The sequence below is a fragment of the Prosopis cineraria genome, unplaced genomic scaffold, assembly GCF_029017545.1.
Source record: "Prosopis cineraria cultivar Desert tree isolate PC_DT_omini unplaced genomic scaffold, ASM2901754v1 PC12, whole genome shotgun sequence".
In the NCBI taxonomy this organism is placed as follows: domain Eukaryota; kingdom Viridiplantae; phylum Streptophyta; class Magnoliopsida; order Fabales; family Fabaceae; genus Prosopis; species Prosopis cineraria.
The window spans coordinates 33,731,996-33,747,075 of NW_026555343.1; the positions used below are offsets into that span (position 1 = coordinate 33,731,996).

At 33.0% G+C, this 15,080-nt stretch overlaps 1 protein-coding gene and 1 long non-coding RNA gene across 2 annotated transcripts; one reads left to right on the top strand and one right to left on the bottom strand.

Annotated features, from left to right (window-relative positions):
* The first annotated feature begins 4 nt into the window (after positions 1–4).
* LOC129288474 (uncharacterized) lies at positions 5–4,907 on the top strand. Its single transcript, XM_054925068.1, has 8 exons — positions 5–278; positions 357–588; positions 1,723–1,785; positions 1,899–2,032; positions 2,632–2,669; positions 2,750–2,795; positions 3,562–3,726; positions 4,433–4,907. The coding sequence occupies exons 1-8, from the start codon at positions 158–160 to the stop codon at positions 4,594–4,596; spliced, it is 963 nt and encodes a 320-aa protein (XP_054781043.1). The 5' UTR covers positions 5–157; the 3' UTR covers positions 4,597–4,907.
* Positions 4,908–6,155: 1,248 nt separating this feature from the next.
* Positions 6,156–12,683, bottom strand: LOC129288066 (uncharacterized). The gene is made up of 3 exons (XR_008587919.1): positions 11,419–12,683; positions 9,333–9,498; positions 6,156–7,244 (listed from the first exon to the last, which is right to left on the bottom strand). It is a non-coding gene; the product is annotated as an uncharacterized LOC129288066 (long non-coding RNA).
* Between the last annotated feature and the right edge of the window lie 2,397 nt (positions 12,684–15,080).

Consider the following 15,080-nt stretch of genomic DNA (forward strand, 5'->3'; position numbering starts at 1 on the left):
AGCAATTTGACCAAAAAGGCGTAGAGAGGAGAGAAGTGGGTTGTTGGGTGAAACGACATTATTATTTGATGTCGTTTGAGGATTTAAACGACATCGCCTTATGTGAAAATAAAATTCCAAGTACATCTTGCTTCCATTCTCGTCGTCGCTGTTAGAAATGGAGGCAGCAGCAACGGCAACAAGTTGCTGCGTACAGCACCATCCAACTACTCCTTCCAATCTCTCACCATTTTCCCGCCAAATTAGTTTCCGGCATGTCGGGTTTGCGCAATCCAGAGGTGAGTGAAAATATACAACGTCACTTGTTCGAGTTGTTGAGAAGTGAACTGGACAAAATTCAGTTTTTTCTTTTGTAGGTTTAAGATTGTACAGGAATGGACTTCAACTACAGTCTACTTGTGGTGTAACTCTCGCTCTCTCTAGAAGTAACGAAGACTATGTGTCGCCTTGGGATGATAAGCCATTCGAAATTCTTCCAAGTGGTAGGAAGGCTTACGTAGATGAACGAGACGTGGTGTCGTTTCTTGATCCTCCTAAGGAGTTGATTCCTTTGGACCCAGCTTCTTATAATCCTGCTGCGTATCTTTGGTCAGTATGCTTGGTTTTTCATTTATTGTTAACTTTTTCCCCCTTTACATGAAAGGAGATGGTTTATGTTTAAAGAATATTTTTTGGTTTTGGGTTTCCGTTTGCGGATGATAAAGTTTCTTCTTGCTTGTTAAAGAATTTATTTGACATTATCTCTGGCTTCGTTTCTCTAAATACAGAAGCTTGACAAAGCCATGATATTCATCTGAGGCTTTCTTCATTTACAGTCATTTCCTTTGTTCTAAACACGTTTGTCCCATATATATATATATATATATATTCTGAATATGGGAAACATCAGCATAATCAAGCGTACATGACATCTTCAGCTGTCAAGGATTAAACCAACTGAAATAACTTCGAGAGTAAAGTTTTTAGCATAATAAAGTCCTTGTGAACCTTAGAACTGCAACCAAGTTGAAATAATTATTCTTCTTGCTTGAGGTAATCAAAATAGCTGATGTTAAATTGTTTATTCAATTCTATATTTCCATAAACTCAACCATTGCATGGCTAGACTGAAAAGCTAACGTCATCAGGTTGCCGTCTATTTTACTTTATTTGTCCATTACTGAAGTGAAATTGGTACTTTGGAAGATGATTATAATTTTTAAAGTGTTTGAGAGCTTATTTCACATTTTTCAGTAACTTACTGGAGCTTATAATAGGATTAGTAAATATAGATGAAATTGTAGAAGTTCATCTTCTAATCGCTATCTTGTTCCACAGCAAAGGTTTATCATTTAAACTGTACTGCTAATCAGTTTCAGTTATACAGCATAGTTTATGCTCCCCTTGACTTGTTCACTTGCATAATATTAGATGACTATGGCGCACTTATGGGCATTTAAACAATAAGTAAATAGAGTTCGTGAGCTGTGTGATTTTTCCATTCAGTGACATCAATGAGTTATGTATGTGGATATGATCCCAAAACAGATCATGCCAATGCCAGTTTGCTAAACTGAACTAGACGTATATTTACTTAGCTTGATCCATCTACTCCCAGTAAGTCAAAGGAGTTTCATGTGACTATCTTGTTGGTTTAGTAATATGATATGTTTGGCAGTTTTAGAATCTTGAAAAACTGTTTTGCTGTCATATATTCTCTTACCTGCACCATTGCATGTTCAGGAAAAAAATTGAAGACATTCCTGAGGAAAGGCGTCATCGACTGCTGCTTTTGTTAGAACCTAGGTCTCCCTCTCACTTATTTGTAATTTTTATTCCTATAATGTATGTGAAAGTGGAATATATGCTTTGTATTAGTCTTTTGTATATAAATTGATATCTTTGGTAGATTTATGCAGACTTATATCAAAGGCTTGGCAAATAGCTGGTACTCGATATGTGGATTCCAAGTTAGCAAAGAAAAGTGCATCTACTTTTATTGCTGATGAAAATGGCGTGATGCTTGAATATTTTAACTGCCGTGCAAGTGGAGGTTAGTTAAAATTCATACAATGCTGTGCTGTTGGCATTTAGTCATAATGAAGTTGAATAGAAGGCATTATGTTAGATAATGCATTATTAATTTCAGAGGGAGTATAGTAGATAATACATCAGGCAAGTCCTCATTCCAATTTAAAAAGAAAAGAGAAAAGAGGAAAAAACACAAAGTCCCCTAGAAAACGAAATGTAACTAATGGAATAGTGTTCTTGTTTGCTAATGCTAATGGATCTTACAATTAAATCAGAGGACCAAATTGTCCTTCTTTCTCACCCTCTCTTGGTCACAAGCAGTGTCTCTTGACTGGAGCAAAGCTTTTTCCCATTTGATGTGGTTGTCATCATAAATTCCTTTATATTCAAATGTTAAATTCTACAACTTCTTCTTTGATCTGTCTTCTTTGATATCTTCCTCTTCTATCACACCTGCTGCTGTAGAAGTCCAATGTGTCTTTTTTTTACCCCTCCATATATAAATATATTTGTCTTAGTTTCATGGGTATTCACCTTTTGTTAGCATGCATTAAACTTAAAAGTCTAAGGCTATCAATTTTGTAATTCTTTTTAATCTCAATATTAAACCTTCTTGAACAGGGCCAATGCTAATTTCCTGGATCAAGTTCTTCAAAAAGGTAATTCACTGTTCCCTATATGCTTTCCACTCTTGTAAGTCTATTTGAAGGCTGTGGTTTATTCTTTGCTCCTCTTTTAGGCTATATTTTCTTGCAAGGACGGGAAGGCCTATGGACGACTCATTGGTAAATTCTTTACGTGCTTGTCTGGAAGATGCATACATGTGCTTGCACAATTACTATTTTTAGTGAACATAAGTGCATCTCTAATTCTGTATTAACGCATATGTTGCTTCTTAACTCTTTTTTGGTCCCGAACGCCACTTCCATGTATAATTTAATTCAATCTCTTGTAAGCCCATAAAAAGTGCATAATACAATAAAGTAACTAGACAAATAAAAAAGTACAGTAAATTGACTTGACTTGGATTCATATTATCCATTCAACTCCCTTGAGTGCTATTTAATTCACATGGTTGTTGTAATTCTTATCAGAGACATAAAAAATAAAGACGAGTAATGGTTACTTTGGTCTGTAAATAAATAATCGCCCATCATTGTGTACTTCTGTGGGAACACTATATTTATATCTACGTGGCGCCTGACTTGTTTAAAATTATTCAAGATAGATAAAAAGAACGGGAGTGAAAGAAACTTGCACTCCCTTTTTGTATAAAGGTTTAATGGATTGATATATGACATTATCTCGATCATGTGAAGGAAGAAAAGTCAAATCATATTCATTGTTTATCCTCAATTAAAAAATTGCATGCTTTTCTATGTCATAATATTATTTTACCCGAAAAAAGTTTAATTAAGAATCTTGGGGGACTCATTTGTCTAGCTCATCTTGTTTTCTACACCTTTGGTTTTGCTTAAGTTTTAAGCCTAAGTTTAGTTGTCTCTGCTAGTGATATTTTTTTTTTTTTTTTTGGATATTGGAACAATCCAGGTGGACCAGCTTTGGCTGCATTTGCTGATTCTTTTGCTCCTTTGTATTTTACGGTGAGACAACTCAATGAAGTGATGTCAACTGAGCAGCCATGTGATTTAGCATACGAATTTGGAGATGGACTGTATGATATAAAAGAACTCCCACAGGGCTTTCCGAGACCAGGTGGGGATGCATTTTATTTGTTCATACATCCACGGCATGGTTAATCTTAATATTTATGCCAACAATTTCATATATAATATTCAAAGTATTCATTTTCTATTAATCCTCATGAACATGTTGGTTAGGCTTTTTGCTAAAATACTCCCTTAGTCCCAATTTATAAGATAAATGTAGATAAAATTATGCATACCAATAAAGCTTATCAAATTTACTAACAACCTTATTTTATCAAAACAAAAATATAAATTTTTAAAAATACCCTTCATTTAATATAATAGTGAATGATTAAAGAGAATGAGAGAATAAAAAAGAAGGAATGGTAATATTAGACCAGTGCATTTAATGAAACCTTATTTTTGTCAAATTGTTTTATATTTTAAAGCAATGATTTACTTCTAAACTTATCTTATAATTTGAAACGGAGGTGGTATATTCTTAGCATTGTATCATGACCATCCTGATTATAGATTGCTGTACTTGGAGCCAGTAAGTTGTAAAGTTCCATGCATGATATAGATGTGTAGATGTTAAAAAAGCCACATCGTTGAAGAAAATTTCTTTGTAATATCCAAGTCTTGTATCTGTATAGCTTGTGCTGGTGGCATTATTTTCTTATAGGCTCTTTTCTAATTTTTTTTTTGCGAGTTCTTTTTCTTGCAACATAAGAGATAACTGGGTGTTCACTGCATTGGCTTTGTATTTGCAGTTAAGCATCCTTATCCTTTCAACGATCAAGTTGTGATATATGTCCGCCATCTAGGACCAGGGGTTTCAGTAGGGCAAGCATGGCAAGAGGGGAACAAGTTGGAACAAATACCACGAAAATTATGTGGTGAGATTTTAATGGTGAAGAATTATGCTTCCTTATGAGAAGATCACCGCAAAAGTTGCTGAGCTTCCCCTTGGAGAAAATTGAAACTTGATTCTGTATGCAAGCATAAATGATTAAGTCCTGAAGTCACTAGATAGTGGCATGTCTGATGTAAGATTATGAAAGAATGATGTTTCTTTCTAAGTAAAATTTAGCGAGAAAACATGACTCCAGGTGTGCTGTGTTATCTACAGATAAACTGAGTTGTATATAAGGTAGTTGAGGCTAGAGTATTGCACAAGCATTATTTTGTTGATTCCTCTGTACTATTGTTTATTCTGTAAAATCAATAGTTCCAAGTTGCGTGTCATTTTTCTCAACCTTGGCAACTTACAGTTCCTTGTGTCTATTATGATCCAACCAAACTTGTGCGCACCATTTTTACATTGTGGGAACGCTATTTACTTTGAAGTGGTTATTTGAAGTTTATTAATTTGATTCTTTGTGTGTAATCAAAATTATGAGTCCCCTTAATTTTTTTTCTACTAATATGAATAATACAAAAATTAACTTGTAAAGATAATATTGAAAAGAAAAGGTATAATCAATTTCATTCAATCTATTTTATAGTAATAACTCCTAAGCAAGAGTCAAGAGCTTGGTTGATTTATTGATTACAACCCAAGTCATATCTCTGGTTAATTCATCAATTATGCTTTATTTCTACTACATTTTGTTTCCATATTTGGGGGTGAAAAAGCTAAACCGGAGCAATACACTCCTTACATGTTAGAGTCAGACTCCCAAAGATCTCTACAATCAAATAGGGAAGAAATCAGCATATACAAATCTTCATCCATACGATAGCCATGTTTTACCAAGAAGTTTTCTTCCCTGTCTACATAGATAGCATCTTCTAGTCGCCTAATAACGTCCCTCATTGTGGGTCTCATGTATGGATCCTTCTCAGTGCCTCTCAGAGCCACCAAAAGCACATCAGTAACTAGTACAAGTACAAATGGATTCAAAAACTCCTTTGCAAGTCTCTCATCAACAATTTTATTAATGTCTCTTGTTTGCCCTCACATAGTTCTCTCCCAGCTCCCTATCCCAATTCCCTCCATAATAACTCTTCATAAGATGTGTATTGTTGAAAATCCTAATTCGTCAACAAAATGAATACCCTTTCTTTATAAGCAGCATCGTCACATTTAAGCAAAGTAGAAAAAAAAAAAAACATGAGAGCTTGTTATCAAGAAAGTGAGCATTCTTCATTAGGCATCTTGTAATGGGAATGTATCCGCTTTGAAACCATTTATTCAACAAACCCCACATATCTTGCACAAAATTTCACAAACTTGCTTCACCGAAACTCCTTTACACATCTCATCCTTGCTTGGCCACCTTGAATTCACAAAGCAACTTCTCACCCACAAGTCCAATCTAGCCCTTGAGGTGGGCTCCACCTGAAGGACAACCCTCCTCTTAGCTTCTATAGAGGATCACATCCACATCATGAAGAAACTTTTGAGAGCTAATAGTGAGCCATGCTTGTTTCTTGATGAAGAATGAAGAATTCCTCTACACTATGCTACTATGAGAGGGAAAAAGGAAGAGTTGATCAATGCCAAGCCTAAGTGCAAGAGTTGATCAATGCCAAGCCTAAATCTCTAAGGTATCGTGACAATAGTGAAACTATTTTTCATTTGTGCGTGATATACAACCATTTAGAGACTCTCAAAGCTTAAGTGAAATCAGTGGTTTCCTCCATTGATGAGATTCTCAACTACTTTACAAGCTTTAATAGTATTGGAAACACCATTTTTCATTTCACTGTCATGTTAAAGCTAGTTGAGCCTATCATACATAAATGGAGATTGGTGTTTTTAACACTATCAAAGCTTGTAAAATGATTGAGAGTCTCATCAATGTGGGAAACCTCAAATGCCACTAAAGCTTTAAGAGTCTCTAAATGGTTGTATGTCACAACAAATGAAAAACAATTTCGCCATTGTCACAAAACCTCAAAGATTCAGGCTTGGCATTGATCAACTCTTACACAACCTCCTTTCTCCCTCTCATAGCAGCATAGTGCAGAGAAACTCTTCCTTCTTCATCAAGAAATAAGCATGGCTCACTATTAGTTCTCAGAAGTTCCTTCACGATGTGGATGTGATCCTCTACAAAAACTAAGTGGAGGGCTGCTCTTCGTGTAGAGTCCACCTCAAGGGCTAGATTGGATTTGTAGGTGAGAAGTTGCTTTGTAAATTTAAGGTGGCCAAGCAAAGATAAGACATGTAAAGGAGTTTCGGTGAAGCAAGTTTGTAAAATTTTATACAGTATATGTGGGATTTGTTATATCAATGATTTCAAAGCAAATACATCCCCACTTTAAGATCCCTTATAAAGAATGCTCGTTTGCTCACTTTTTTTTTTTAATAAGAAGCTCTCATTTTTTTTTTTTCCATTTTTGCTTGAATGTGACGACACTACTTGTAGGGAAAGGTATCCTATATATTGATGAGTTAGGACCTTCAACAGTACACATTGGCTACTGAAAAGTTATTAAAACGAGCAAATATCTATAAACTGGTTTAAAGGAGCAGACAAAAAAAAAAAAAGGGAAAATCTCTTGCTGGAGAAGAAAAGGGAAGCGGGAAGAACAAAGAGAACTTAATTTTATCCCATGCTTAGATAGAACTAGTGCCTGCAAGCAAAAAAAAAAAAATCGCATAGAACACACACAAGTCAATTACATATATCAATCTTTTCAAGGAGCACAATAGCGGGCTTTCAAACTACGGCCTTCAAACTTCTATTTCAAGCTAAGAACGGAGGGCGGATGACGGTGGACTGTGTGAAAAACACAACGGTGAGCAGAGAGAGACGCAACTAAGGGAGACAGACACGAGGGATCGAGGGGAGGGGGACATCGGTTGGTCGGGGAAGGGAAGGGAGAGAAGGGTTGGGGGTCTTCGGTCCGAGCCTGCGAGTGGTATAAAAAGGCGTTTGGTTTCATGCTCATGATGAGCACACGATATATTATAAAAATTTATAATAATATATTATTAAATGTATTATTATATATTATATTTAATACATTTTTTATTTTTAATCTGATTTAAATTTAATTTAACGAGTCTAACTTAATATTAAAATTTTTATAATTAATATATATTAATTATTAAAATGTACTCTACACAGTCCTAAACTGCACAGAATAAATCTAAATAATTAATATATATCAATTATAAAAATTTTAATATTAAATTTAACTTTTTAAATTAAATCTTGGCCAAAATAAAATAAAAAATTATTAAAATTATTTTATAAATTTTTATTTTAATAAATATAATATATAATAATATAATAATACTTTAAATTTGAATTATAAAATTAAAATTAAAATGATTCAAATCACACTTTAAAAACGAGCAGGTGAGGATGAGCAGGAAACTAATTCTCATAAAAAGATGAAAAATTGAGTTTTTTTTTTTTTTCCTCGGTTGGCCCAGAGGCAACCAAGGGAAAGTGGAGATACATTTTGATAAAACGTCACTGTAAAGCTGTCATGGTGACCGTAATAATCCCCAGCCATCGCCGGGTACGCCTTTCATTATAAAAAAAAAAAAAAAGGCGGAGGTATATTTTCAAATTTGATTTAATATATATATATATATATATATTTGACTCGGTTGCTTTTCCCTGTATGCCGGCACAGGCACCCATAAAATCCACAGGGTATATTTTTTCTTTGATTGAATTACAGTTTATACTTCATTCATCTTAAATTATAAATATTTTAAAAAAATTTTTTATCTCAAAACATAAAATATTTTAAATAGATTAATGTTTTATTAAATGTGTTAATTTTATTTTTTTCTGTCTCTTTATATAATTAATCTTCATCCCTTTTCTTTTTAATATATTAAATGATAAGTATTTTTAAAAATTTATATTTTTATTTTAAAAAGATAAAATTGTTAGGTATATTTAATGAGATTTATTGGTATGTAAAATTTTATTTAAAATATTTTATAATTTAAGAGGAGGGAATACTTAGTTTTAAGGGAAGGGAAGGGTGAGAAATGTTTTTATCTTATTTTATTTAGTTTTATTGAAGTGAAGGTGAGTTGAGAAATTTTTAATAATTTTTTATTTGATTCAAGAGGTGAGAAGAAAAGAGATAATAATTAATTTATTAATATACCTTTATATAGAAAAATTTATTTTATTTTACTTTCTCTCATATAAATCTATTTTATAAAACATAAATTGCATAAAAAAATTGCTCTAGTCTTAACATATTCTGTATATATGTATTAAAAAAATTGATACATGTTTTTGTCTAAAAAATTGATATAAATTGAGATTAAAAAAATGATATATTTTTTAAAGTGAAGCATAAACACCCCACGTGAGAGATAAATTGCAACCCAGATTGAGGGTATTAAAAAATGAGACTTATGTTGGCCAAAAAAGAGAGAGATACACTGATAGAGTCAAATTTTTAATATACAAATGATACATTTATTACAGTTCAGTTTCTTTTTCTTTTTTTGGCCAATATTACAGTTCAGTTGACAAGAGCAAAATAAGAAACGTGGCTCTCCACCAAGGTATTCTTAATCCGCCTGCCCAAGTGATAAAGGAATTCCATTTTTTTCTCAGTTTTCTTAGATCTGTTTGTGACTGGAAGGTTAATAATCAAAATTCCTCAAGTTTTATTTTCTAGCACAATAGTCATCACCAGAAAAGTTAAAATGTGGAAATTCAAAGAGAAAAGAAAATGTACCTATTGTGCAGTTCACATTTTTCTACGGGAAGATTTGCAGCAGAGTGTTCTGTTCCAGAATTCTGATCACACAGATCCAAATGTTTTTGCTCTTGCATGTTTTCGCAGTATACTCTACTGGATTACTCGAACTGAAACTTCTATGAGCAACTCACAATCTCTGGAGCTACAGTGCAATTTGAAAGGATTAGTTGCAGTTGCAGATCTGCTCAATCTGAAGAAAAAGATGAGTTCCATTGTGGAAGACACATAATGGACTTTCTTTCTATATTTACTTGTTTCTATGTCTTCCAACTTACCTTTTTCGGCGTTTGTTTTTTATCCTTATTTTAGTACTTGCAGACCTATCAAGTCATGACTTGTCTTTTTATTGTATATTTGAATTGATCCTTAAATCCCAAAAAAAAAATTATAATTAAAATGTTTTTAGCAAGCCAAAAATAATTTTCATGATCAAAAATATATTTTTTATGAATAAAAAAATAAAGAAAGATAAATTAAAAAAAATCCTCCCTAATCTTCTTATCTCAAAGATATATATTAAAATCATATCTATAATATTCCTAAAAGAAATTATATATGCAATTGAAAAAATTAGCTTGGCCACTCTAGCATAGTTTATTTATATATTAACAATGAAAAATTGAGATTCTCAACTACCTTTGTAAATTTTTAATTAACATGGCACATAGTCCCAAGTATAGCCAGTAGATTTTTCAACTGAGTATTCACATTTTTTAAATTACAAGTAAAGACTATAATTTTTTATTATCATTAATATTTTTATAGGGTCCCTAATTGCCATTTCCTCTTCTCTCTCTCTCTCTCTCCTCTCTCTCTCTCTCTCTCTCTCTTTTCATTTGTGAAACTAACATGTAGTCATTAGAGTTGAAAAAATGGGTTAGCCCTTGACGAGCTCAAGCCTAAAAAAGCTAGCCTTAAAAAGAACGTTTTACTTTTGAAGTATCAAATTGTAGGGCTCGGCCTTTGAGATAGCGAGCTTCAAGCCCTATTATTTATTTTTATTTTCTCTATTAAATTTTTTTATCAAATTAAATAGTAATACTCCATTTCATTTCACAACTCAAAAATCTCATATTAGTATATAAATCAAAAGCACATTCATATCAATAAACAAAATGACAACAATCAAAATAAAAAACTAAAAAACCATAAACACAAACAAAATGATAGCATCAAAATGACCAAACGAGATAAACTATAGACACAAGTCTAACTGAGAGCAAAACTAAGAATGAGGGAAAAATAAAGAAAGGCAAATCAGACTACGGTTCTATTCAAGTAAGAGGAGGACTTGAAAGACGTTGTCATTTGAGTCTTTGAGCTTGGCGAAGCATTGTCATAGACGAAGGAGCATAATGAAGCACGATCGTAGACAAAAGAGCACTGTTGGGATTCGAGAAATGCTATCGATAAAGAGAAATGATAAGAGATGAGCATAACTCACATGAACAAGAGATAAATCACAGAGAAGCAGAATCGGTGGACTGTAGTCTAGAAAGTTAAGTTAGAGGATTTAAGTGTAGTTGTTATTTTTTTAATGTTTTTTCTTCCCTATAGATATGGGTTAACATGTATTAATAGATTATACTTAAACTTTTTTTCAAATCTAAGAGTCTGTCAAAAATTAATCATTTGAATACAAAAAAATAAAATTTGAATGCAAAAAAATAAAAAGTTATGCGGACTTAAACGACCTAGCTTTCGACCCTTTAGGATTAGCCCGTTTATTTTCAAGCCCATTAAAATTAACCCGTTTAAGCTTAAATTACATTTGAAGAGTTTTAATTGTAACCCTTCCATTAAACAGGCCTAAACGAGCCAGCCTGACAAGTTGAGTCTGTATTCATGTTAAAACTTACACAGCAACAGACAACAGTCTCATGTCATGCATGGCCTATGTTTCTAATAGCAGCTAAACGGACTTTCAGAAAAAGAAGAAGGAGAAGACAAGAGAAAAAGACGAAGAAATTCAGCAGACCAGAAACCAAATACAGCTTCCTTTTTCACATAACAAGAAATAAAATGTTTTGGAGGGGCGATCAATGAGCAGCAAGGTACGTACCTCATGAGGGATGTCGGATAGCGAGAAGCAGAAGAGGACCAGAAGGTCGAAAGGGGCCTTGAACGAGTCTGAGTGCGAAGAGCTTCCAAAGGCAAAGATGGCAACACAACTTCACATATGCTTCCCAGTGACTTCACTTCCCCTTCTGAGAACCCATGCCTATATTTCCTCTCTCCTCTCTCTCCTCTCAACAATGGATGACAGTTACTCTCTCTCCTCATCTTTCTCTCTCTCTTTCTGCTATGCTTATGAATAATGTAACGCGTGCGTGTTATATAAAGGCCAAAAAGATGATTCTTACTCCTAGGTTAGCCAAGCTTGACTAGACTACATAGCTTTTTTTTTTTCCTTGGGCTTGCTATAAATATATCTCTCGTTCATGGCCTTGCTTTTTCTTTTCCTTTAACATTTCTCTCCGTAGATTCTTCTCAGCATCGTTGAACGGCAAAGACCCGGTGGTGAGCACGTACAAAACGACACCACACTGCCAGTCGTCGACTTTCTCTCCGTCGTAGCCTTTCTTCGCGAGCATCTCGGGAGTCAAGTAAGCAGGGGTCCCACAGAGAGTGTGCAGCATGCCGTCGGGTCGAACTTGGTCCATCGTGGCGCTTAACCCGAAGTCAAAACCTTGATTTTCAAATCCTCGTCGAGCAAGAGGTTATCGAGCTTCAAATCCCGGAGAAACACACCGAGAGAATGACAATGCCGGATGGCCGAGATTAACTGATGGAAACACCGACGGGTTGTGATCTTTGTCGAAGAGGCCGTGATTAAGAAGCCTGTCGAAGAGCTCACCGCCTTGGGCACACTCCTGACGAAGTAAATCTTGGTCTTGGTGGCAACGACCTCGTAGAGCTTGACAATATGGGGATTATTAAGCCGGCGCATGATAGTGATTTCCCTGTGAAGCTGCGTCGTGAGCCAGGCTTCAACTATCCTGCGCTTGCTCACGACCTTAATGGCCACACTCTCCTTCGTAACAACGTCGGACTCTTCATAAACCTTAGCGAAACCCCCAACGCCGAGGAACTTGCGAATCTCGTATTTTCTGAACAAAACCCCCTCCGGCTCCTCGTCTCTGGTCGGAGAAGTAGATTTTGATGCTCTTTCTTCATCGCTAATATTCCTGTTAATTTCTCAAATAGCTTGAAACATAACGACGAAGACGATGAGACGATGTTACAGAAGAAACCAGAGAAAGGGGCCTACAGAGCAAAGCAACAAGACTTGATCTCATAAATGCGTTACACATAGAGGTAGTCACTATCTCACCTTCCTTGTCCTCAAGTTGGTCTGCGGTTTCATTTTATTCCCAAATCCTATTCTTTATGACAAAGCTTAGCTCAAATGGGAAATAGATTCCATGTCAGAAGCCAAGGCATGTACTAACAAACCTAGCAATTCATTGTGTGCATTTTAGGCAAGAATTAATGCCACCAAATTAATATACTTGCCGCATACAATAATTTTGAGCAAGAATTAATGCCACCTAATTCATGCACCTTTGGCTTTTATGGATGTTTGTTCTGGCACGCAGAGAGGGAATCTATTAAAGAAAGTAATGTGCTAACACACAAAATAACCAAAATAAGCAGTCGCAAATTCTAAATTTTGAGGATATGTCTAGTGATTTTAGGTAAAAGTCATGTAAATGTTGGAGAGTGACGCAGAGTGGAAGTTGTTGGCCAAAAAAAATAAACACACACAGTGGAAGAGTGTGATGGGACCCACCTCCTCTTTTCTCTCTAAAAAAAGTACTGTTTTCATTTTAAATTATAAGATATTTTTAAATAAAATTTTACATATAAATAAAGTTCATTAAATATATTTTACAACTTTATATTTTCAAGACAAAAATATAAATTTTTAAAAATACCTTTCATTTAATCCTCCATTGATAAAATAATATTGAAGAGAGAGAATGTATGGGAAGGATAATTTTAAAAAAATATCATTAATGAAACTTTATTTTTATCAAAATATCTTATATTTTAGAACATTACATCTTTTCTGAAGGGTGTTATAATTTAGAACAAAGAGAGTATTAAGAAATTTAGAGACTAAGCAGGAAAAAATAAAAAGGAAATAAAATAGAGGAAAAGAAAAGTAAAAGAATATAGTTTTAATCTTATTATATTAGGCTGAGCAAAGGAAAATAGAAAGAGAAAAAAGTTGTTATTTTATATAGACAATAATAAACTTATTAGTTATAAAAATATTTATATATAATAAACTTTAATATTTTTAATATTTTATACTCCTTTCGTTAAAAAATGTAAGGTATTTTTCATCAAATTTTTATCCCCAATAAAGCAATTATTTACTTTTAAACTAACATATCTTTTCATATTTATTCCCTATTAAATACCCTACAATAAATATAATTCATTATCAATAAAGGTACTTTTGAAAAAAAAAGGTAATGATTACACTTAAAGGTACTTTTGAAAAAAAAAGGTAATGATTACCGTCAAAAGACTAAAAATATCTTATATTTTTTTAATATCAAACTCTTAAAAAAGGTCTGATATTTTTTAATGGGGAGAGTACATAATAATTTCTTTCAAATATTATTGATTGAATAAAATATAATTATAAATTATTTTATCCAATACTAACCAAAAATTATGTTATCCAATTTAAAATTTTGTTTATTAAATTATTAAATATATAATAATTTTAAATTTGAAACTAACAACCAAATAAAAGTATTTAACTATATATGAACATGAAAATTTAGAATTAACATTTGTCTAATTAATTTAAAAATTAAATATACAACACTTATCTAACAAAGGTATATAATTAAATATAAATCTCACTACAAATATTATTAATCTAAAATCATATCACTACGTCGAAAATTGGTGACTGTGACTTTTCTGCGCAATTGTTGTGTGGATTCTGGAAATCCATGTGTAAATATTGATTAAAGGGGTGAGGTCATGAGATAACGCAACAACATATGAGGAATGGGTAACCCAAAATAGAACAGACTGGTGATACTATAAAATATTGTTAAAAAATTGAATGTTAAAAAATATAAAATATTTTTAATAAGGTATAATTATTGTCTCTTATTCATAAGTGTCTTTATTAATGATAAATTTATATTTATTATAGATATATTTAATAAAAATAAATAGAAAAAATAAGGTTAATTCCAAAAATAAATAACTACTTAATTAAAAAAAATAAATTTTAATTCAAATATTTTATATTTTTAAAGTAGCATAATATCCCCATTTATTATGGTAATTTAGTGGGCTGTGCGCGCCATTTGGGCTCTCCTCTCTATTTTTTCACCTATTTTAAAACTTACCAAATGTATAACTAGATACTAAATTGTGCTGTTGGTAGATTATAAATAGGATGAATCCCGCAAGGGGAATAGAATATGGGTGTTTTTTTCTGAGGGAATCGAATGGACCATTTGATTGGTTCCAGACTGATTTGACAGCACATGGGAATGAGGATCAGGCTCAATCGCCATCCGTTTAAGTAAGTTTTTATAAAAATTTGGGGGTTTGTTTTTTTTACCTGGATAAAAATTTGGGGTTAAAGAAATGGCATTCGCTTGAGGGAAACAGAGACTTGATGCCCAAACCTAACAGGCTCTACGACAAAATATATATGATCAGTTTTTATTTTTTAAAAAATAA

What these genes read in the sequence shown, in the direction of transcription:
- LOC129288474 (XM_054925068.1), top strand. Translation starts at nt 158, where the DNA reads ATGGAGGCAGCAGCAACGGCAACAAGTTGCTGCGTACAGCACCATCCA. An exon ending in AATCCTGCTGCGTATCTTTG is followed by an intron (nt 589 to 1,722) that starts GTCAGTATGCTT and finishes TTGCATGTTCAG; the next exon opens with GAAAAAAATTGAAGACATTC. An exon ending in TAACTGCCGTGCAAGTGGAG is followed by an intron (nt 2,033 to 2,631) that starts GTTAGTTAAAAT and finishes CTTCTTGAACAG; the next exon opens with GGCCAATGCTAATTTCCTGG.